Source organism: Dromiciops gliroides, chromosome 4, assembly GCF_019393635.1.
Source record: "Dromiciops gliroides isolate mDroGli1 chromosome 4, mDroGli1.pri, whole genome shotgun sequence".
NCBI lineage: Eukaryota > Metazoa > Chordata > Mammalia > Microbiotheria > Microbiotheriidae > Dromiciops > Dromiciops gliroides.
Window position 1 is genome coordinate 187,639,927 of NC_057864.1, and position 20,111 is coordinate 187,660,037.

A 20,111-nucleotide genomic window follows, 5' to 3' on the forward strand; every position below is an offset into this window, starting at 1 on the left:
CCCTCTAGCATCATAATTATCTCCCCCTATTTAGTAGGGAACCACTTCCTCCTTCTTTATTAGCCATAAACTTACCAGTAGCCTCCCCTTCCATTCCCACCACCCTAGCACCACCCCAGGTGCCCATATTCAAAGTCCTTTCAAGTACCACCCAAAGCCCTATACTCATCTCCTCTAGTGACCAGAGGGAAGTCAGAAACTTAGCATCTAAACATAATACAGAATTTTACATTTAATATAGGATCTTATCATCATCACAGCTCCTGATGCTTGTATTGCTTCCTGTTGGGGTACTAAGACCCAGTACAGTGTCTCTTTTGATCTCAGTTCACAAGTTGGGATGCAATCGTTTCCATACTTGTCCTAACAATCCATTCTCCTTTAAATTAAACTTTTCTCATACAGCAGCTGGAGCCCAAGCTTCACAGTGATGCTCTGTCTTTCTTTCCCATACAAAAAGATTTTTTCTCCTATTCTACACCAAAATCTATAGCATTTAAAGGATGGGGGAAGGGGAGTGTTGGAGAATGAGCAGGATTTTTATATTTATTGAGATATTGAGGACGTTCCATATTGAAGGGGAATGGATTGAGCAAACCTATGGGAAGTGTAGGGTATATATATAAAAAAGAGAAGTCCTAGGCATAATCAGAGAAGTACTTGGTCCTGAGCACCCCTCAGTATCACCCCCCTCTAACTATTAGTGGAACTAGGAACTGTCTGAAGGAGCCACGGTACCTGTTCTGATGTCTCTGTCTCTTTTTCTGTTTTCAAGGCCTGCGGTTTGATGGAACAGAAGCACCATTGTACGAGGTCAGTGTTATTATCCCTCCCCACTTCCTATGGCACCCAACCCTTTCACCTCTTTGTCCCTAGCCTCCTTCCCATGTTCCCTCTTGTCATCTTCTCACCAGCCTCTGTACTCAAGAAAGCCAAATTCCAGGTTGACTATGCAGATACAAACCCAGTGTTCTTGAGGATGCAGAAGACATTATGTGTCTAGATTTCCAGTGAGCATGGGATGGGAAGCAGCAACTTCAAGCCTCCAAGATACTCCATCCATCCACAGCCTTCAAATCCTGCTACAAGAACAGCCTGGGTGTTTGTTTGCCAATCTCTTTGGAAGGAGGTTGTCCAACAATCAAATTTAGTGTCTGTTTACCTCACCCACCCAGGTCATCCTGAAGGCTTCATTAGGGACCCTGAACACTCTTGCTGACACCCGAGACAATGAAGTGCTGGGCAGAGGACAGAAGCAACTGACCATTTTGACCCCTTCCCAACGTCGCCTGAATTTCATCCTGCAGCATGTGACATATACCAGCACTATCTACCAGTCAGGAGCTATGGACATTGGTGAGAGAGCCCATCACTTGAACCCGGAACCCTTTGGGAGAGAAAAAGCACCACTGAGGGCTCTCTCAGAGAAATATGTATCAATCTAAGTAGGTAGAGAGAGGGAATGGGTTTTTTGCTCATGTGTCATGCTACACCTGTTCAGGAGTTGGCTCTTTCCACTTCATTCTGTCCACAAGGTGCAGTGCTCACAGGTCAAACTATAGAGAGAAGGAAGTATGATATCTGTGAAGATCTGCTGAGGGGCAAGGGGAGCTTTCTCATATCTTCTGTTTGGCCCAGGTCCTATGTTCCTGTTCTATAACAGGGTCTTTGAGAGTTACCTGAAGAATTAAGAAGTTAAGTGGCTTCCCCAAGGTCACAAGTCAGAAACAAGATTCAAACCTAGGTGTCTTTATTCCTGAGGCTGGTTCATTATCCATTGTGTCACAATGCTTCTCAGACACACTAATAATATCCTGAATTTTCATTCTTTCTTTCCAAAGAATACTCAGATTTCTGTGACCTTAACTATAATTTTGGAGGGAGAGAAAAGGAATGGAATTTGTCCACTCCTTTTATTGAGCACAGCCTTATGCTGAGAAAGAGTTCCTTATCTCCAGGTGATCCCAATCTGATGTGAGAGACAGGGCATATGGCCCAGATAGAGAAACAGATTGTAGGCATTACTAATAAAGTGATGATTCTGTCATGTTCTACATAGGGAGGGAAGCAGAGACCTATAAAAGTTGATGTCCTCTAAAGGTCATAAGACAAACTAAGGACAAAATGAAGCTAGAAATCCTGAATCCCAGACTCAGGTCCACTCCTCATAACTTCTATTCCCTATCAATCAGATTTCCCTGAGCTAGAATAGAAGGATGCTGCTCCCCCAGGCTAAAGAAAGGGACCTCACACCGACCCCCTCTTTTTCATTTCAGTGAGTATTGAGTCTGGAAATTCAGTGGCTAAGTTTCCTGTGAATGTCAACCAGCCCACTATCCCCAAGTTGTTTGACCCTGGACCAGGTAAGTCCTTTTTCCATTTAACTCCATGAAGATATGTGTAGTAGCACCTCAGAAATGGCTTGGAAATATTCTAGTTTGTTTGGTTTAAATATCTAAACTCATTTACAGGTTGTTGTTCATCTTCAGTTTTATTATTTCATTTATTATTTTACTGATTTATCTCCACTCTGCTAGATGGTGGCGGTTACAAAAGCAAAAAAGGAAATAATCCCTGCCTTCAAGGAGCTTACATTCAACACACAACATGAATACACCATGGGGAGTGCAGGGAACAAGGGAGAGCTGGGACAAAGTATTCTAGGTCTGTTTGAAGAAAGAAATAACATTAATATCTAGGACAATCAGGGAAGGTCTCTAGGATGAAGTATCACTATCAACCTTGAAGAATGATAAGGAAGGAATATGAAGTGTGAAAGGTGGGAAAGAGAGCATTCCAAGGATAGGAACTGGCTTGTACAAATGCTTGGGAGTGAGAAATTATATGTTACATTCAGGAAACTGCTACTAGTCCATCTTGGCTAAAACATAGAGTACATAGAGGGGGGGAAATATAGAAGACAAGCCAGGGAAGAGCCTTGAAGGATGCCTAAGCTTGGGGAGAAGGAGATGGATGACTTAGTAGATAGAGTACAGGAGCTGGAGTCAAGAAGACCTGAGTTCAAAACCTGCCTCAGACACTTGCTAGTAGTTTGACTAGTAGTTCTGTCTGTGCCCTAGATTCCGTATCTGTAAAAATAATAGTATATACCTCCCACAGTTGTAGTGGGGATCAAATTAATAAGCCTATGTAAAGTGTTTATTATTGTTATTCAGCAAAGGAAAATGATGAATGATCAGAAAGGCAAGAAGACAACCAACTGAGAACAGTTGCAAAAGTCAAGTGAAGAGGGAGCATCTATGACATAGGGGTAGTTAGGTCAAGGAGTATGAGAACCAAAATAAGCCAACAGGAATTAAAAAGTTATTGGCTTCTCCCAATAGATAAATGGTCAAAGAAGAGAATAATCATTTCTCAGAAGATTTGTATATTATTAACCATCATTTAATAGAATGTTCCCAATTACTAATGAGAAATTCAAAATAAACCAACTCTGAGATTTCACCCCACAACAGCAAATTGGTATAGAGGACAAAAAAATAGGAATAATCAATGTTGAAGGGATTGTGGAAAGACAGGCACACTAATGCATTGTTGGGAGAACTGCGTTTTGGTATGACCATTTTGGAAAGCAATCTGGAATGATGCAAAGGAAGGGACTAAAATGTTCATAACCTTTCATCTCAAGATTTCACTGTTAGACATATACCCCAAGGAGGTCTGTGACAAAAAGAAAGAACCCAAACACACCAAATATGTATAACAGCACTCTTATGGTAGCAAAGAACTGGAAAGTAAATGCCCATCAATTGGGGAATGGTTAAACAAACTATAGTACATTCATGTAATGAAATATTACTATGCTTTAAGAAATAATGGGGGGCAGCTAGGTGGCGCAGTGGATAAAGCACTGGCCCTGGATTCAGAAGGACCCAAGTTCAAATCCAGCCTCAGACACTTGACACTTAGTAGCTGTGTGACCCTGGGCAAGTCACTTAACCCTCATTGCCCTGAAAAAAAAAAAGATTCCTTTCGGGGCAGCTAGGTGGCACAGTGGATAGAGCACCAACCCTGGAGTCAGGAGTACCTGAGTTCAAATCTGGCCTCAGACACCTAACACTTATTAGCTGTGTGACCCTGGGCAAGTCACTTAACCCCAATTGCCTCACTAAAAAATTAATTTAAAAAAAAGAAATAATGAATATGATGAATACAGAGATACACAGAAAGACTTATATGAACTGATGGAAAGTGAATTAAGCAGACCCAGGAGAACAATAAACACAATGACAACAATATTGTAAGCAGAATGAAAAATAATAAGAAGACAATCAAAATTGAAAGCTACAGAATTATAACAATTTTGTTGTTGTTGTTGTTGCTTGCCCTTCATTCTCAAAGAGGACCATGGCATTGGGAGGTGATGTCATGACTTGAAATGAATTGGATTTAAGTGAGAGAGGACTGTGCAAGGTCACCAGCCTCTGTTCTCCAGAGCCATCTGGGTCCAGTGGCAAGATATAGATCAGGACTGCTGGAGATGACCCTGGATGTTTAAGGCAATTGGGGTTCAGTGACTTGTCCAGGGTCACACAACTAGTAAGTGTCTGAGGTGAGATTTTAACTCAGGTCCTCCCAACTTCAAGGCCAGTGCTTTATCCACTACACCACCTAGCTGTCCCAATTCTGTTGTTGTTTGTCCTTTGTTCTCAAAGAGGACCATGACATCAGGGTAATGCCATGACTTGCAAACTGAGGCAAATGAGTGACTTGCCCAGGATCACACAGCAAGTTAGATTTGAAATCAGGAAGATGAGTCTTCCTGACTCTAGACCTGGCACTCTATCCACTGTACTACCTAGCTGCCTGGATTTCGACGCTATCATACTACTGAAACTGCTTTCTCAAATGTTACCAGTGATGTTGGAAGGGGAAGGTTGAGGTTGTTTTTTTAAATAAGTTTTGTTGATTTTTTTTTGTTTTTACATTATCTATATTTTCCACTATATTCTCTTCCCCTTTCCCTCAGTGCCCCATTATCCTTTATAATAAAGTATAGCTAAAGAAAGAATGGGACAGCTAAGTGGTGCAGGGGATAGAGTGCTGAGCTTAGTTAGGAAGACCTAAGTTCAAATCCAGCCTCGGACATTGACTAGCTGTGTGAACCTGGACAAGCCGCTTAATTCTCTTTGCCTCAGTTTCCTCATCTGTAAAATTAGTTGGAGAAGGAAATGACAAATCACTTCAGTATCTTTGTCAAGAAAACCCAAATGAAATCACAAAGAGTTGGACACAGCAGAAAGAAAAAACTGTTTTGCACATCTAAACAACAGATGAAAAAAAGTCTGACATATGTAGTATCCCACATCCATGGTCCTCCACTTCTACAAAGAAGCAGGGAAGGAAAGTACCTTTTCATATCTCTTCTTTGCGTCCAAGTTGGATTATTTAATGAGGTTGGTGACCTTGCACAGCCCTCCATCACTTAAATCCAATTCAGTGCAAGTCATGGCATTACCCCCATTGTCATGGTCCTCTTCGAGAGGACCCTGTTTGCCTGGGTTTCTTCATCTGTAAAATGATCTGGAGAAGGAAATGGCAAACCATTTCTTTGCCAAGGAAAAACCCCCACATGGGGTCATGAACAGTCAGAAACAACTGAACAATAGCAACAGAGTCAAAATCCAGATTGCAAGGTATTGAAGAGGGATGTTGCTAATGAGAAAATGGTGTGACTATTCTATTTTAAGAGTTTAACAGGGGGCAGCTAGGTGGCACAGTGGATAAAGCACTGGCCCTGGATTCAGGAAGACCTGAGTTCAAATCCGGAATCAGACACTTGACACTGGCTAGCTGTGTGACCCTGGGCAAGTCACTTAACCCTCATTGCCCTTTAAAGAAGAGTTTAACAGTAAAAGGTAGCAGGGCTCAGAGATAATAGATTGAAAGGGTAGGAGGATGAAGAGAAGGGGTGTGTGTGTGTGTGTGTGTGTGTGTGTGTGTGTGTGTGTGTGTGTGTGTGTGTGTGTGTTTAAGGATAGGAGAATGTTGCACATTGGATCTATAATCCAGAGCTAAAAAAGACCGCAGAGATCTTTTAGTCCAATACTCTCATTCATATTACACATAAGGAAACTGCGACCAAAGAAAGTCAAGTGACCTGCCCAATGTCACATAAGTCACAAGCAGTGGGGTTTTTGAACCAAGGCTGGGACCTGAAGTAAAGTCCCCTCACTCAAAAGCTAGTGTCCTTTCCACTGTATACTACTGCCTCCTTCATTGGTGGGAGGAAAAGAGAGGATCCAGGAGAGATTGAAGATAAGGAAAGGGAGGAGAGAATGCTGATAATGATCAATGGCTTCTGCTATGAGAGACTGGAGTTTGTTATTCCCAGTTGTCTGCTCATTAACATAAAAAGCAGTAGATTTGGCTTAGTAGGACATGCATTTGAATCTCTATTTACTACCTGTGTGCCCTTGGGAGAGTTATTTCCCATCTGGAAACCCTAATTTCCTCATCAATCAAATGAATGAGGTCTCCCATTGCATCCAGGGCCATTGTCACTTGTCCTGACATTTGTCTTGCCACTGGACTCCAAAGACTCTGGAGGAGAGGGTGAGGCTCATGACTTTGTACAGCTCTGCCTCACTTAAATTCAATTCACTTTCAAGTAAAGACATCAGCTTCCTGATGTCATTGGTCTTCTTTGGGAATGAAGGATGAACAACAATCTGTGAGCAGGAATCTATACTCTCAAGTATTCCTTCTGCCTCTAAATCCTCACTTGAACTGAAACTTTCTCCTCTGCCATCAAGGAACTTATGTTTCTGTGGAAGGGATCTTACTAGCTCTTAAGACACCAAATTCCAGGCCCTGGGCGGGAGGGGGGGAGGGGAACGGACAGGAAAGTTATCAATGTTATAATTATATAAACCCTATGAAAAAAAAAAACATGAGAAATTGTATTACTACTCTGGCAGCATCAACTGTAGCAATTTAAGTTCTAGCAAGACTTATTGCCACAACCTGGGCATTTGGGTTGTTCAAAGAGTAGGATTCGGAATCTCTTGGGTACATCCTCAGGCTAGTGCAGGCCTTCATCACCTCTCACCCATACTATTGCATAGTCTCCTATGCATCCAGGCATAGAGGCATGATATGGTGGAGAACATCAGATCTGGAGTCAGGAATACTTGAGTTCAAATCCAGCCTCAGACACTTACTAGCTTGGTCAATGACTAAGCAAGTCATTTAACCTCAGTTTCCTCAACTACAAAGTGGGAATAATACTAATAATAGTTAGATTGTCATGAGGGTCAAATGAGATATTCGTAAAAGAATTTAGCACAATGCCTGCCAAATGGTGGTACTATATCAATGCCTATTCCCTTCTCCTCCAATCATCTGCCACAGAGATGCTAAAGTGTCCCTATTACCTCCAGGATCAATATATATTAATATAAACTCATTTGTTTGGCATTTAAAGTTTTTTCACAGCCTGGTCCTTCCCCATTGAAATAAAACTTTGAGAACTGACTGACATCTTAGGATTTGTACTTCAGAGGACCAATAGGAGTTGTTGTTTGTCCTTCCTTTTCAAAGAAGACCAATGCAGTGGATAAAGCACCGGGCCTGGATTCAGGAGGACCTGAGTTCAAATCCAGCTTCAGACACTTGACACTTACTAGCTGTGTGACCTTGGGCAAGTCACTTAACCCTCATTGCCCCACCCACCCCCCCAAAAAGAAGAAGGAGACCAATGGCAACGATGATGTCTTGACTTGTGCATGAACTGGATGTAAGTAAGGCAGAGCTGCCCAAAGTCACCAGCCTCACTCTTCCTGAGTCATTGAAGTACAGTGACAGGACAAAAGTCAGGATGACTGGCGATGATCCAGATGCAGTGGATGATGTTGTTGTCTTTGAGGTCAGAGGCACGAACATTGTCTTGCAGCCCTGAGAGCAATCTAGACTAATTCCATTTTTGTGTGTGGAAGGGAATTTGAGTCACATCCAGGAATTTTGAAGAGCTATATACCTTCTCTTTTTTTTTTTTCAGGGCAATGAAGGTTAAGTGACTTGCCCAGGGTCACACAGCTAGTAAGTGTCAAGTGTCTGAGGCCAGATTTGAACTCAGATCCTTCTGAATCCAGGGCCAGTGCTTTATCCACTGCGCCACCTAGCTGTCCCCTTATACCTTCTCTTTCAAAGGATATATACCTTAATATACTCTGCTCCAATCTTTTTTTAAGCACTTGCTATATCCTGATTCTGCTTCAAATATAAAGAAGCAAGGGGTTAGCTGGAAATACACCAAGTTAAATTAGGTCAGAGAACTCAAATACTGTCTTGATGTTGTTCTGTCATTTTCAGTCATTTCCAACTCTTTGTGACCCTATTTGGGGTTTTCTTGGCAAAGATCCTGGAGTGGTTTGCCATTTCCTTCTCCAGCTCATTTTCCAGATGAGAAAACTGAGGCAGTGTTAAGTGACTTGCCCAGGGTCACACAGCTAGAAAGCATCTGAGGCCAGATTTGAACTCAGGAAGAGGAGCCTTCCTGGCTCCAGGTCCAGCAATCAGCCTATTCACTATGCCACCTAGCTGCCCCTATCTCTATCTAAATGTTAGGAATTTTCCCAACTTTTGAGTTGTTGAGTTGTGATTGTCTGATTATCAACTCCAGAAAATATCAAAGAAAGGTGGGGAGGAAAGGGGGAGTATATATTGGCCCTAGAATAAAAGCAAGTGAATTATTATAATGGGGTGTGGCTGATTCAATATCCAAAAAGAGGAAAGGAATTTGGCCAAAGAGTAAACAGGTGAGGCCGAAGTGGATAAATTAATCCAGTTTCAGTTCTACCCAGTCAAGTGGGAAGAGGAAGTGAGAAAAAAGTGGAAAGGATAGAGTGCTTTCCATAGTGACGCCCACTGGCATTATACCATCTTTGGGGGGAGGGCAATGAAGATTAAGTAACTTGCCCAGGGTTACACAGCTAGTAAGTGTCAAGGGTCTGAGGCTGGATTTGAACTCAGGTCCTCCTGAATCCAGGGCCGGTGCTTTATTCACTGAGCCACCTAGCTTCCCCTATACCATCTTTTAACATATTACTCCTCTTAGTGCACTCATTGTCCATTCACACACTTGTTGTTTCACACACAGCACCTGTCTCCATGAATTTGTGCTAGCTACCCTCCATGCCAACAATGCTCTCTTTTTGGATGTCTGCCTTACAGAATTCTTGGTCCCCTTAAAGATTCATCTCAAACACCAGTACCTCCTCTAAGAGTGCCCTCAGCTATACATGCCTTCCCCTCTGAGATACTTTCCATCTACTCTGTATTTATCTTAAATGTCCCAATTTATGTATTTATGCCTCCCCCATTAGAATGAAAGCCTCTTGAGGAGAGGGACTAGCTTTTATTTATTTGTTTGTTTGTTCGTTCATTTGTTTGTTTGATTTTGGTAACTCTAGGACTTAGAAGAGTGCCTAAAACATCATAAATGCTTAACAAATCTTTATTGATTGATTGAGACCCAGTGAAAGGTGCAAGAATATTGATAGATTTTCTGGGGGACCCAGGAAGTGTTCTTAAACTGGGCATATGACTCTTCCTCACTTCATTCAATTAAGAAAGCAGTGTTTTGTTTGGAGTCAGGAATACCTGAGTGACATCCTTTTTCCTGGGACTCTTAATAGCAGCACTTGGCAGCTCCCTCATTCATTCATTCATTTTTAAAGTTTGATCCATGTCTTTTCTTTTGAGATCATAGCATTTTGGAATATACTCATCACCACCACAGTGAAATTCCCCTTGTTCCAAAGACATACTCATCAAAACTAGCTACATAACCAACATGTCACACTCATCCGAATCCATCTTTCACTTAGCAAGGTCATTGATCTTCCTCAAAGGCAGATCTGACCGTGTCACCTCAACTATTCAATGAATTCCATGGACTTCCAGAATCAAAAATCGAATCCTCTGTTTGGCTTTGAAAACTCTCCATAACTTGGTCCTTTCCTACATTTCCAGTGTTCTTATGCCTTACCTCACTCCATATACTCTACTATTCAGTGACACTGACCTTGATCTTTCTCAAACACCTTGGTTCATTTCCTGACTCCAAGAATTTTTTTTTTTGCCAGGCAATAGGGGTTAAATGACTTGCCCAGGGTCACACAGCTAGTAAGTGTCAAGTGTAAGATTTGAACTCAGGTCCTCCTAAATCCAGGGCCAGTGCTTTATCCACTGTACCACCTAGCTGCCCCAACTCCAAGCATTTTTGCTGACTGTCCATACCTGGAACTCTCTCCCTCCTCATTTCTGCCTCCTGACTTTCTTCAAACCTCAGCTAAAGACCCAACTTCTACAAGAAATTTCCATCTTGGTGCCTTACCTCTGCTATTGTCCCAATTCATCTGAATATGTCTTATTTGTACAGAGAGCTGTTTGCATGTTGTTCCCCCATTAAATTGTGAGTTCCTTGAAAGTAGGGACTGGGGGCAGCTAGGTGGTGCAGTGGTTAGAGCACCAGCCCTGGATTCAGGAGGACCCAAGTTCAAATCTGGCCTCAGACCCTTGACACTTACTAGCTGTGTGACCCTAGGCAAGTCACTTAACCCCAATTGCCTCACCAAAAAGAAAAAGAAAAAAAAGTAGGGACTGGATTTTTTTTGATGGTAGGGGAAGGAAGATTTATCTTTTTTGGTATCCCCAGTACTTAGCACAGTGATAGCACCTAGTAGGTGTTTAATAAATGTTTATTGACTTGAAACCTGTCATTCCCCACCTCTCCAAAAAAGGAAGGGAATATATTTTCTCATCTCTTCTCCCAAGCCAAGACTGGTCATCATAATTATGAAGCACTAAGAGAAGCATTGTTTCCAGACCAAGAAAGGTCATAGTAAGGTAGGATTTCTATTTGGAAGGTAGGTACCTTAGATATCATCTAGTTCAAACCTCTCATTTTATAGATCTGCAAACTCAGGCCCAGGGATCTTAAGTACCTTGGTGAAGGTTACACACCTGATAATTAACAGAGCTAGCATTGGAAACATGTCCCAACTCCAATTCTAATTAACCAATTGACAGTCATTTCATAAACACCTACTGTGTTCTAGGCACTGGGGATACAAAGATAAAATGAAACAATCCCTCAAGGATCTTACATTCTACTTGGGGAAATGCACATGTGCATAGATAAATAAATACAAAATGGTAACAAAGGAAATATGAGGCAATTTAAGAGTAATTTGCACTTGCAAACAGAGGAGAATTACAAAGTTCTCATTATGTACTAGGCACTGTGAATAAAAAATACAAAGAATGAAATAATCCTCACTCTCCAAAAGCTTATATTCTAATGTGGAATCTGAAAAGGTCTCATGTGGAAGGTCACACTTGACATGAGCTTTGAAGGAAGCTAGTGATTCTAAATGGTCATCCCAGGCATGAGAGACAGCCAGTGCAAAGGTGTGGAGATAGGAGATGGAATAGTGTTGCCAAATTCAATGGTCTTTCAACTATACCATAACAAGACAGTAGAGGTTATTGAAGAAATGTCCTGCAGAGGAATAAGAAACAACACCGAACTCTATCTTTTTCCTTCTCCAGAAAGGAAGCTCAGGAACCTGGTGACCATTGCTACTAAGACTTTCCTTCGTCCCCACAAACTCCAGATTTTGCTTAAGAGTATCCGGGAATATTACCCAGATGTGACTGTGATTGTGGCCGATGACAGTGAGAAGCCAGAGAAGATCAATGACACCTATGTGGAACATTACATCATGCCCTTTGGAAAGGTACAGATCCAAGGCACCAGATCCTTGGGTCCTCAAGAGGCAGGAGAGTTACAAATCCCACCTAAATTCCACCATGGATGGAGGATAATATCGTTGCTTTTATGACGAAGTACAAGGTTAAGGTTATGGAGATAGAAAGGTCTGAATACTCTGTTTCTAGCCCTGAGCCCTGGTCCTTTTCTCCCTCTGCTCACCCTTCCTAGTCTGATTGAAAGATCATTCCCAAATTTACACCAATGATATGACTAATCTGAGGGTCCCTCCTCTTGGTCTATAGAATTCATTTTGGTCCAGACTAAGGATATCCAATGTTTTGTGGATTCACAGCCCATTTAACCCAAGTCTAGAGAAATACTGGGAAGACCTGTGTCAGGGGAGTAGGATGGAAATCTGACTAATTTCCATTGCTTACCTCCCACTCTATTCCTTTACCTCCTTGCTGAGAATGGAGGGCATCATTATTGGCTTAGACAAAGCTCCAACCTTAGCAGTTACCCTTTCTCTAAGCTCAAAGGCCAGCCCATGCTTTTCCCTGGACTCTGGGGAGAGTTAGAAGGATCTGGGGATGAAAGAATACCTGCCCCACCCCACCCCCACCAAAGGAACAGAGAATCCATATATCAAAGATTATCCACCATACACAATCCTTACAGGTTTGTTGGGGTTTTTTGAGATAGACTTTATTTTTTGTCTTTTATTTTTAAAAATATAGAATTTTTCCCAATTACATATAAAACCAATTTTTAACATTCATTTTTTTTCAAAAATTGAGCTCTACAGGGCAGCTAGGTAGCACAGTGGATAAGCACCAGCCCTGGAGTCAGGAGGACCTGAGTTCAAATCTGGCCTCAGACACTTGACAACTTACTAGCTGTGTGATCCTGGGCAAATCACTTAACGCCAATTGCTTCACAAAAAAAAAAAAAATTGATCTCTAAATGCTCTCCCTCCCCTATACCCTCATTTAAGCTCCTTTTCCATTTGGCTTTTCAAACTGTTGACTTTTTTCTCATGACTCTCCTGCATCGCTCTCATTTCTCTTTCCATTCCTTCCTCTCTTTCTCTACATCTTCGTTCTATCTCTCCTACTTTCTCTTCAAAGTCCCTTTTGAGAGCTTCCATGGCCTGAGACCAGTTCATATTTTTCTTGGAAGCTTTGGATTTTGGAGTTTTGACCCTATTATTATCTTCTTCTTCTGAGGATGTATTGTGGTCTACCTTTCCCCCAAAGAAGTTTTTGATGGTCTTCTGCTTTCTCTGCCTACTCATCCTGGCTTACTATTTCTTGGCTTTTAACTCCTTCTTAAAGTGTAGTACTGCTTCCAGGACACATTGTTCGTGCTACAGCATGGCCCAGGGGGTGATTGGGCTTCTTCTCAGCGTGCCTGGCTTGTGAGTAATCCCCCTATACCCTCATTTAGAAGACAAGCAATTTGATATAGTTTATACATGTGCAATATGCCATATTTCCATATTAGTCACGTTGTAAAAGAAAAATCACCCAAAAAACCCCAAGAAAAATAAAGTGTTATGTGTGTGTGCGTGTGTGTGTGTGTGTGTGTCTGTGTGTATGTGTTTTGATCTGTATTCAGACTCCATCAGTTCTTTCTCTGGAAGTGGATAGTATTTTTCATCATAAGACCTTCAGAATTGTCTTAGATCATTGTATTGCTGAGAATAACTAAGTCTTTCACAGTTGATCTTCATATAATATTGCTGTTACTGTGTGCAATGTTCTGGTTCTGCTCACTTCCCTTTGTATCAGTTCATGTAAGTCTTTCCAGGTTTTTTTGAAAGCATTCTCCTCATCATTATAAAAAAATTATTCCTCTTAAACTTAAACACAAAATGAGAAAAGAAAAAAAACATTTTCATGTACACTGAAGAATATGAGAGGATTCAATATGAAACAAATTTACATTTTTCAAAAAGCTATGCAATAAATCCAACATATTGTTTTCAAAGCAACCCAGCTTTTCTGTGCTTTCTTCTATGTTTTCTTTTGTTCTCTGCTGTGTACTTTTAATTTTATTTTTTCTCTCCCTCCTCCCCCCAACACCCTGAGAAGGCTACAATTGAATGTATGTATGCACACACACACACACGCACACACACACATACATATATTTAAGAATACTCTATGCATATTTCCATTTCTCAGTTCTTTCTCTAGAGGTGGATAGCATCTTCCTTCATAGGTCCAAGTCTTTCCATGTTTTTCTAAATCAACGAGCTCATAATAGCAGTATTCCATCACAATCATATCCTTTCTGACAGATCATCTAGGAAAATCCTTTCCCAATTTTCTGCTTTTCTTCTAATCTTGGCTACATTGATTTTATTTATATAAGAAAATTTTAATGTAAAAAAAATTGAAATTAACCATTTTCAACAATGCTCTTGCTTTATAATATAGTTTAAGGTCTGGCGCTGCTGAATCTTCTTCCTTTACATTTTTCCCTTAGTTTATTTGAAGTTCTTGACCTTTTGTTCTTCCAATTCAATTTTGTTATTATATTTTCTAAGTAAAATATTTTTAGTAATTTTATTGGGATGACATTGAATAAATAGGTTAGGTAAAATGTCATCTTTTATATATTAGCTTTATCTACCCATGAACAATGAATATTTCTATAATTATTTAAATCTGACTTTATTTGTATAGAGTAGCATTCATGTAGTTATCTATGGTTGGATTGGGCTAGATATATACCCTCTGAGATCCCTTGCGGCTCTACATCTCTGATTTTATGATTCTTTTTCCAGTTCAGCCAGTGTTCAGTTCCCAGACTTTGCAACCATCATCCCCCTCTCCAGGCTGTCTTTTGGAGCCTCAGCTCGTGATTTATGTCTTCTCTCATTCACAGGGTTGGTTTGCTGGCAGGAATTTGGCTATATCTCAAGTCACTACCAAGTATGTGCTATGGGTGGATGATGACTTTCTTTTCACAAAAATGACCAAGATTGAGGTATTGGTAGATGTCCTAGAGAAAACAGAGCTGGATGTGGTAAGAGATATTTACTATTTCATCCCTCCCTCACCATTGAAGTCTGAGAGGAGAGGGGTATACAGTGTGGAAGGTGGGGGGGTTCAGCTAGCTTTGGCTTGGTGGTAAAAAGCCTAGACTGAAGGCAGGGTCAAAAGAACTAGGTGTGAGTGCTGATTCTACCAAGGACTCATTTTGAGATCTTTAGGGAGTAATTTAACCTTTCTGTGCCTCAGTTGTTCCATCCCTAAGGTGGGACAATAATGCATCTGCCTGACCTACCTTACCTGAATGGGATGTGGATAGATTCATTTCAATTCAACAAGCATTTATCAAGTATCTTCTATGTGCTAGATACTGTTCAAAACTCTGGAAACACAAAGACAAAACAAAATAGTCCTTGGCCTCAAGGAGCTTGCATTTTATTTAGAGGAAAAATAATATGCAATCATATAAGTAAATACAAATTATATACAGAGAGATTTTCAAGGAAAGGGACAGATATAGTATGAAGGACATTTTGTTAACAATGGAACAGTGATTTCAAAGGGCACAGTGGAAGGGTAGATAAGATACGAATAGGGCTGAGATGGATGGAGATGAGGGAGCAAGAAGTAATGATCAGAGTTTCAGCATAGAGAATCTCTGAGGAAGTAGATTATTATGACTTTTAGAATAGTATTTAAAATGTTGATTTGATTATTAATCCCTAAGAAGGAGATGGAAGCAGGTAGGGGTGAGGCATATTTGAAGTACTCACCTCATCCAGGTCAGCTCTGCCCCAGGATTCACTCCAATGAAGGAGAGGGAGTGTTAGAACAGTAGCTGGGATACAATAGATGGTGTAGAAAGATCAAGGAAAAGGATGGGAAAGACTTGAACATGCAAGATTTGGAAGGAAGTTAAAGGGAATGGGCATTATGGATGCTGGTAGAGGGATCCAACTTAGTGAGGACACATGTCTGTAACTAGAAAAAAAAAAAAAGAAAAAGGGTAATGATGCCCAGAAGTTTTAAGACAACCTTTTCTTTTATGGACCCCTTTGAAAATCTGGCGATACCTCTGGATTTCTCAAAATAATGATTTTTGAATGAATAAAATAAGTAGAATTATAAAGGGAATCAAATATGCTGAAATAGAGTTATCAAAGTATTTTAAAAACAAATTCTAGGGCCTCAGGTAAAGGATATTTGTTCAAAGGAATAGACAAGGGGAGGGAGCTCATGGAGGTCATAGAATTTTAGTTCAGTCTTCTATTTGAAATAGAGGTTAAAGTGGCAGCTAGGTGGCACAGTGGATTCAGGAGGACCTGAGTTCAAATCCAGCCTCAGACACTTGACACTTACCAGCTGTGTGACCCTGGGCAAGTCACTTAACCCTCATTGCCCCACCCCCCAAAATATATATATATACACATTTACTATAATAATAATATACTAATATAACCATATAATGAGAAATAGAGGTTAAATCATTGCTCTAAATATGTGTGGGGGTGGGGAAGGGTAAATTTAGAAGCAAAAGGAGCACAAAGGTTATTGAAATTCATAGTCTGATGAGGGAGACAACAAGCAAACAGCTATGTACAAACAAGATCCTTTCCCAACAGATTAGAGGAAATCAACAGAGGGAAAGCATTAGCATTAAGGGGCACCCGGAAAGGTTCCTTGCTACAGATAATGGAGTTTAGTACAGAACTATTGGAGGAACCCTGGAGAAAAGCTATAAAGAGGAAAATTTAGGCTGGGTATTAGGATAACCTTTCAATCAGAGTGGTCCAATGGTAGAATGGAATGAGAGAGAGAGAGGGAGGGAGGGAGGGAGGGAGGGAGGGAGGGAGGGAGTTCTCCATCATTATTGGTGACCACTTGTCAAAGATGCTATGGAGGTCATTCAGGAGCAGATGCTGTCTGAGCTCTCTCCAAACCTTGAAATTCCATGATTCCAAGGTGCTAGAGATCTCCGAACTTTGTCCCCGTGGGGACAAAGACTAAACATACTGACATAGTCCCCAGGGAGTTGAAACTGAAAAGCCTATGGGCTTTTGACTTCTCTAGAGAAAAGATACAGGCTCAGGAGAGGAAGGTGATGCTGTGGGAGGAAGAAAACTCAGAGGCCTTTGGGTATAATGAATGTTGGTAAATAGGTAGAATCATATGGGAGGAAGGAAGACAGAATGGGAGTGGGGGATAATTCAACATGGGAATACAACATGAGAAAGTTTCCCAAGAGAGGCAAACTGAGGATTGAATTAGGAGTTTCCCAATACAGATTTTCTGTGATCTCTTCCCCCACCCCGTCCCAGGTTGGTGGCAGTGTGGCCGGTAATGTGTTCCAGTTTAAGCTACTGATGGAACAAGGTGAGGATGGGGACTGCATTCACAAGAGGTCAGGCTATTTCCAGGCCCTGGATGGCTTCCCCAGCTGTGTGGTGACCAGTGGTGTGGTCAATTTCTTCCTGGCTCACACAGAGAGCCTCCAAAGAGTTGGATTTGATCCCCGACTGCAGAGAGTGGCACATTCAGGTAAGGAGGCTGAATGTGGAGACTGAGAGCAGCCTCAGATTAAACCACATTCAGCAGCTGGTTCTACTTCCAAGACATACACCTTATTTGCCTTTTTTTTTTTTTTTTTTGGTGAGGCAGTTGGGGTTAAGTGACTTGCCCAGGGTCACACACCTAGTAAGTGTCAAGTGTCTGAGGTCAGACTTGAACTCAAGTACTCCTGAATCCAGGGCCGGTGCTCTATCCACTGTGCCACCTAGCTGCCCCATTTGCCAGATTTTATTACAAAACAGGCTGTTTCCAAAAGTACTCCTATCCAAACTAAAGCAATGTCACGTAATAGAAATGGCACCAAAACGGATGTCAGGAGGACCTGAATTAAAATCCCATCTTAGACACTTACTAGCAGGATAACCCTGGGAAAGCTATTTAATCTGTCAGTGCCTCCATTTCCTCATCTGAAATACTAAAAATGGGGGTGGGTTTAACAATGACTTCTAAGTTCCCTTCTAAGTCTAAATCTATGATCCTATGATTTTTCATTTCCCTCTTCACCCTTCCCCATTCCGAGTCCTAACAGTGACTGTTTTCCATCTTGGGACACACTCTATCCTCCTCTCTGACCAATACACATCTGGAATGTTATATTCAGTTTGGGACACTGCATTTAAAAAAGAACATTTAGAAGTGGGAGTATATCTACCCTGCCCTTCCCTCTGAGCCCCTCTTCTTTCAGAAAATCTTCCCAGATTCCCCACATCCAAGTCCACTATTAATTCCCATCTGGTCTCCATTTCCCCCTTTCCCATTCCTCAGGTATAATGTATAGTGCTCTGTCCTGCTACAAGTATCTATTCATGTTTGTCTCTATATCTGTGTTTGTCATAATGGCTTATGTCCTAGTTCCTCCTTTAGACTGGGAGATCCTTGAGAGAGAGAAAAAGAAAGGAGGGGAGTAGAGAAGGGGTAGGAAAGGAGAAGGGAAGGAAAAAGGGGAGACACTACTTTCTCTCTAGGAGCTTACATTCTCAAAGGTAGAAAGAATAAGTATAAGAGGCTATGTCTTGCCTTCAGAATGGAAGCTCCCTGAGGACAGAACTGTGTCCCACCTTTCTCATGGATTATTTTCCAGGGTTTAGCATAGGACTCTGTTAAAGCCAATGCCAATACAGGTTGGGAACTTACCACAGGGGCTTCTGGCACAAAGTTCATAGCGCCCTCTCTCTCTATTTCCCCTCCCTTAACAGAGTTTTTCATCGATGGGCTAGGAAGTCTTCGTGTTGGGTCATGCTCAAATGTGGTTGTGAATCACCAGCCCCGCACCCAACCTTCTGACCCACATCAAGCCACCCTGGGAAAAACCTACAATCAGTTCCGAGCTAACACTCAGGATCAGGTCAAGTTCAAGTTGAAACTCCATTACTTCAAGAACCATCTCAAGTGCTACACTCAGAGATGAGGTGGTGGGTAATGTGGAAGGGACCAATGAGATTCTTCCATGTACCTTACCCCCCCCCCCCCCCCCCGTCAATAGGGAAGAGGGTATGGAATGTACCAATCAGTAATAAAGTGACACAAAATGGCCCCAGCTGACAGCTAGAAAAATGGACTAATTGATAAAAAGGGAACTATGGAATGGGTGATTTGGTAGAAAGGGCAATTAGGTTAAGATCAATCATTGGTTCGTGCTATGAGCCTACCAGTGGTCAAAGTAACATGGAATATAACAACAATAATGTTGATACTAATGTGGAGCTTTACCCCCAGCATTCCTGTGAGATATGCAGTGATAGTATCGTCAACCCCCTTTTATACATGAAGGACATGAAGATCAGACTTCCTCAAAGCCATAGTTATCTTTTCTTTGATTCAAAGCACATTAGACATGTTGATAGAATTATCAACACGTCAGCCGTAATACTAATACTAATACTAGTAGTTCATGATGTAGATGTTCTAAGAATCCTCTTCTAGAAAATATGGGATAACTGCAACAGAATATTAGTGGGCATCTGCTACATGGCCCATGTTTGCAACATGCCAATAACCCAACTATGTTGGTATAGAGGTTGCTATAATATTTGTAGAACACAAACTGAGACACTGTAATAATTTTGTGTAGTAAAGACAATTTTTATCATATTTCAATAATTTCTCAAGCAATGGCTTCCTTTTGAAAGAATCTTGGTAATTGTATGCATCTTTTAAAAATCAGCTGAAAGTATCCCTGTTATTCTTGAGAACTTTTTCAATGATTCCAAGTCCAGATGTGGTTTTTATACAAAATCACTTTGATTTTCCATTTTGCCATTTCCAAAAATGAAGTGGAAAGATGCTTTTGGCACAGGAAGCCATATGTGAATCTTTGTCCTTGTATCCACACCTAGGAGAAAGAAACAACTCTATCTTTTTGCTATTCTAAAAGAACTGAGGAAAGAATTTTACAATAATGGGGGGTGATCATTGATCATAATTTGGACCTGGTAGAGTGGTAGTGGGAGAAGTCTCCATTTGTCATCTGGATTATCTAGACAAGAGGTCTTAACCTTTTCCATGGTTCATAGACCCTTCTGGTAGTCTGGGGAAGTCTATGGGTTTCTTTTCAGGTTGATGTTTTTAAATTCATAAAAGAAAAACATGTAGAAACCAATTATATTGAAATATAGTTAGGGGCAGCTAGGTGGCACAGTGGATAAAAGCACTGTCCTTGGATTCAGGAAGACTTGAGTTCAAATCCAGCCTCAGACACTTGACACTAGCTGTGTGACCCCCGGGGCAAGTCACTTAACCTTCATTGCCCTGCAAAAAACAAAAACAAACAAAAAAGAAATACAGTTATCATTTTTTTAAAAATC

At 41.1% G+C, this 20,111-nt stretch overlaps 1 protein-coding gene across 1 annotated transcript in view; it reads left to right on the forward strand.

Annotated features, from left to right (window-relative positions):
* Positions 1–18,715, forward strand: part of LOC122725876 (beta-1,4 N-acetylgalactosaminyltransferase 2-like) — a 59,423-nt gene extending 40,708 nt beyond the window's left edge. Inside the window, 7 exon segments of the mRNA XM_043963223.1 lie at positions 776–813; positions 1,176–1,356; positions 2,277–2,363; positions 11,578–11,765; positions 14,633–14,773; positions 17,058–17,277; positions 18,504–18,715. Of these exon segments, the coding sequence (XP_043819158.1) occupies positions 776–813; positions 1,176–1,356; positions 2,277–2,363; positions 11,578–11,765; positions 14,633–14,773; positions 17,058–17,277; positions 18,504–18,715 (1,067 nt within the window).
* The last annotated feature ends 1,396 nt before the right edge of the window (positions 18,716–20,111 follow it).